This window comes from Antrostomus carolinensis, unplaced genomic scaffold (genome assembly GCF_000700745.2).
Source record: "Antrostomus carolinensis isolate BGI_N321 unplaced genomic scaffold, ASM70074v2 scaffold25984, whole genome shotgun sequence".
NCBI lineage: Eukaryota > Metazoa > Chordata > Aves > Caprimulgiformes > Caprimulgidae > Antrostomus > Antrostomus carolinensis.
This window is the reverse complement of record NW_010313201.1, coordinates 22,369-26,854: the sequence shown is the minus strand read 5'-3', so window position 1 is coordinate 26,854 and position 4,486 is coordinate 22,369. Positions and strand designations below refer to the sequence as shown.

Here is a 4,486-nt window from a genome sequence, read left to right as displayed (position 1 = left end):
CATACAGCCAGAGCGTGCCAGTAGATTTGAGGTGGCCCGTTCTTCTTTGGAGGAGTGATGCTGACCACCCTGCTCGCTGCCTGCTTTAAAGATACTGCAGGACTGGCAGGGGTATAAAAGGCTTCCCGTAGCTTTTGTGTCCTACGCTTACAGATCCCATTTTGGTCTGTGGCTGCCCCTCAGCAGGGCTCCTCTTGTTTTGAAATCCAGCGTGGGACTGGCTCATTAATCATCTCGCTGCTCGGCTCTGCAAAGCGAGGGCTGGCCCTTCGTTTCTGTCCGAGGAAGCGGCTTTCTGAACTGCTCGGCGGTCTCCGGTACCTATGTCGTTTTTCAATTGCAAAGCTGAAAAAGTTACTTTTATCATATGGATGAGTGCTTCAGCAAGCACTTTAAAAATGTTATTTCATGCCTGGTGAGGAATCTAGTTTCCACATTGCTAAGAAATGGAAGCAGAAGTCAGGAAAATATCTATTTTGCTGGATATAATTGAGTAACTGGTTTATCATTTCCTGGCTTAAAATACTTAGGGTTGGGAATTGAGACTGGATTATATCTGCTAGTTGCAAGTTGAGATCTTGGGTGTCAAATCGTTGCTGCTGTGTCCTGTACAGTGTACAGGAAGGACCTTTTGTACTTAACAAACCTGCTCGAGAAAGGTTAGGTAGTCGTCCTCCTCCTCTTTCTCCTTGCAGGGAGCTCAAGTGCAGCTGAAAAGATCCTGGCAATTTTGTCCAGTGGCTGCCCCCGTGTTCTGTGTTTATTGCTTCTGGTTTTTGATACGTATTTAGCGATGCCTGTGGATTGCTCAGTTGTCTTTTGAAACCAAAGCTGAGCAGAAAGTGCAATCATCTCTGGAGCACGTGTGCTATTTCAGAATGGAGTTGTCTGGTTTCTCCCTGAATAATTTCTGTTCCAGTTTTTGTGATTGCAAAGTAAAACTTCACTTTTATTTTTCCAGTGCCCTGATTCTGCCTGCAAGCAGGACCTCCTAGCCTACCTGCAGCGCATTGCGCTCTATTGCCATCAGCTGAATATCTGCAGCAAAGTGAAGGCTGAAGTTCAAAACCTTGGAGGGGAGCTGGTTGTGTCTGGGGTATGTATGACCTATGACATGGGCAGTTCATGCTGGTTTTTCTTCCAGGGCTAACTTATTCCAAGCTAAGCTTTTATGCTGAACGTTATAGAATGTAGACAAGAAATTTTGGAGCATTCAGTCAAAGTTTTAATGCACCCTAAGTTTATAATACAGAATCCCAGCATTGCCTGGGTTGGAAAAGCCCTTTCAGATCATCGAGTCCAATCATTAACCCAACAGTGACAAGTCCCCGACTAACCCATGTCCCTCAGCACTATGTCTACACGACTCTTCAATCCCTCCAGTGATGGGGACTCCACCACTGCCCTGGGCAACCCTGCCGGCCCTGCCTTGTTGTTCTTGGAGGGAACACTTACTATTTGAAAGGTGGTGAAATACAGACTTCCCTTTTCTTCACTCTACCATGTTTGTAGACAGATTCACTTTATCTTTGTGTAATCTACGGGTTTTTCCAGACTATTTTTCACTCTTAATGATCTTAAATCATTTTAATAAGCATAGCTAAACCTACCCATGTCTCAGCACAGCCTTGGAATATGCCGGTGTCCTGCAGTACTCCAAAGATGTTAATGTTTCAAAATAGCTGTGCCCTGAAGATCACAGGGATTGTTAGCAGCTGCTCTGTTTTCTAACAGCTGAAATTTGCTGTCAGCCAGCCTGCTTCCTTATTCAGCCATTACTTAGCAAATAATTTTTTCCCTGTACTTCAGTAAATGCTTCCTCCTAAGAAAAATCTGTGTGACAGATATTTGGGATGAGGGAAGTAGAGCTAAATTCTTAATTTCTTCTGGCATCTTCTTCCTTGCCCTAGACGGTTATGTTTGATCACTGGTACTTCTGCCCATCCATGTCATGACTGAGGTAGGAGGTATGAAGAAGGGACAGAAATGGCTGATAGTCCAAAATTGCTATCTGAATCCTTAAAAGCAAATGGAAAAAACATTACCATCTCTTGCCATTCAGGTATTTCAAGTGCTTAAACTTATTAGCACATCTTTCTTTCCCTGCAAACAAGCTAGATTGTGGAATGAGTGTTTCAGGACAGCAGCAGCCTGCTGCAGAAGCAGTGGTGGTGATGGACCACACTTGCATAAGCTCAGCAGCTTCGCAGGGGAGACCAGCTTCTCTGCCGGTCCCACACACTCCGACTTCCAGCACAGCAGAGCTGAGTGATGAGATGCAATGAAACGTGGTGCTGTGCCTCTGTCGCATGCCTGATGTCCTGTTAGCTGGAAGGCTGAAGGCATCGTGCTGTCAAAGAAGCAGACGCGTCATTACGCAATAATATGTACTCCAGGGTTTTACTGCAGTTATTCAGTGTCTTCAGAATTTACATACCCTTCTGCCATAAATTAGTTACATGAACAGGCATCTCAGCTCCTGGTTTTATCTGTTCTCCACGAGTCTGTCCACTGGGGCTAAATATTGCCAGTAGTAGCGTTAAGCTTCTACCAGATTATCAGACGGAGACCTCTGCCAGTCCAGGGACTTCACCTGTCTAAAAGTCTCTTCAACATTAATATCCTCCCCAATCCACATACCACAGAAATTTTGTGAAAGCAGAGCTATAACCAAGGCAGTAAGAGCTGGCAGCCTAAGCAATCTGACAGTTCATTTAGAAAAACACCTCCTTGCTTTCACTGCATTTAATATGGTTTTTCCTGCTGTGAAGATTCATGGAAATAGTCAGACGCAATGAGAGTGTTCTCCAGCGTGATGACTGGGGCGAGGAAAGCAGACGACGCTGGTTTGCTGGAGGGCGCCGTCGTGGTACTCAAAACACAGCGTGATGGAAAGGGAGGTACCAGCAGCATAAGAAAAGCAACCAACCTCCTGCTCAATTTATTTTACAGCTAGATAAGCAATGGCTCCAAGGTTTTTCCCAAAACCTTCCTTAGATGTCTCCAGTGCTGGAATTTAAGTGTGTAGAGGCAGCTGAGCTCTCGTGTAAGCTTAGCAGAGATGCAGAATCCTGCCCAAGACCCAAACCCTGCCCAGACTGTTTGGTGTTCCAAAGACAGAGGTCCCACCCAGAGCAGGACACTGGCACTTGGAGAAGTGGGGTCGCAGCTGAGGTCACCTCAGTGGTACCCCCCCTCTCTCTCCCACCCTGCCCTGTTTTTTTCTCTTCATCTCTGCCATGTGCTGAAGCTTTGGCAAATGTTTTTTTTTTTTTTTTTTTCTGATTTTAATGCTCTTGTAAATCAGGAACCACCTGGGAAAGGGCTCCCGGCCCTGAAGATGCAGTTGGGTTCCTTCCTTTCCAATACAACTTAATATTCTGGACTGATTTAAATATTTATTATTGGTAATTAAGATATTACTACAGCCTTATTAATTTCATTAGAGAATAAGCTCCTGTTAAAGCTTAGGCACAAAAGCAAACAGCAGCACACAAATCTTTCTGATTGCCATTAATATGGAAAAGGCACCGACCATGGGCAAATGTTGCACTTTTTTTTTTTTTGGTGGCACAAGTCAGGTTTTTACCACTTGGTGTCCAAAGAAAAATGCTGCCTCTAATTTGGAACCTCGGATTTCAAAAGAAAACCCAGAAAAAAACAGTTTTGAGTGCTCTTACACCCCAAGACTGTCATGTTTTCTGGAACACTGTGTTTGTGTGCAGCCTGTAACGCTCACGTGTTACCGTTTGGCAGGTGGACAGTGCCATGTCTCTTATCCAAGCAGCCAAGAACCTGATGAACGCGGTGGTGCAAACCGTGAAGGCTTCCTACGTGGCATCCACCAAGTACCAGAAGTCCCAGGGCATGGCCTCGCTCAACCTGCCCGCCGTCTCTTGGAAGATGAAGGCTCCGGAAAAGAAACCCCTGGTCAAGAGGGAGAAACAAGACGAAACCCAGACGAAAATCAAGCGAGCGTCCCAGAAGAAACACGTTAACCCGGTGCAGGCTCTCAGTGAATTCAAGGCGATGGAGAGTATTTAAGAAAGGTCTCTGTCTCGGTTATTTGTTTTCTCTAGCCCACTACTGCTACTTCCAGAACTCTACTTTTAATATTCTAAGGATTTTTCGAAAGTTTACTATTCCTCAAAATGTATTTACTTAATATAATTTTGATAACTTTGTTTAGATTTACATGGGGAAATACTCAAATTTATAAGTCCTATCCATATAGCTTCAGCCTGCAGAAGTGTGTTCATTTAGATCGCTTTTAGATTTCAGGGGTGTATTTCTAGTGGAGAATTATTTTGTATAATCTTGCTTTAAAGAAAATATTCTATAACCAAAGAGGATTTGACAGTAACACTAACGGTTAACACTAATAGTTGAATTGTGCTACTCGGAGACTGCAGATTTTCATTGTGATCAAGAGAGGAAAATTAGATCTTTTCACTCCAAAAAAAATTAATTAAAGTATTGTGTGTAT

General features: G+C 44.0%; 1 protein-coding gene across 1 annotated transcript; it reads left to right on the top strand.

Annotated features, from left to right (window-relative positions):
• Positions 1–961: 961 nt before the first annotated feature.
• On the top strand, positions 962–4,352 carry LOC104524418 (catenin alpha-1-like; the record flags this gene model as incomplete). The annotated part of the gene is made up of 2 exons (XM_010167287.1): positions 962–1,096; positions 3,757–4,352. Coding segments are annotated over 2 exons (423 nt in total), but the record flags the coding sequence as incomplete, so codon positions are not given.
• Between the last annotated feature and the right edge of the window lie 134 nt (positions 4,353–4,486).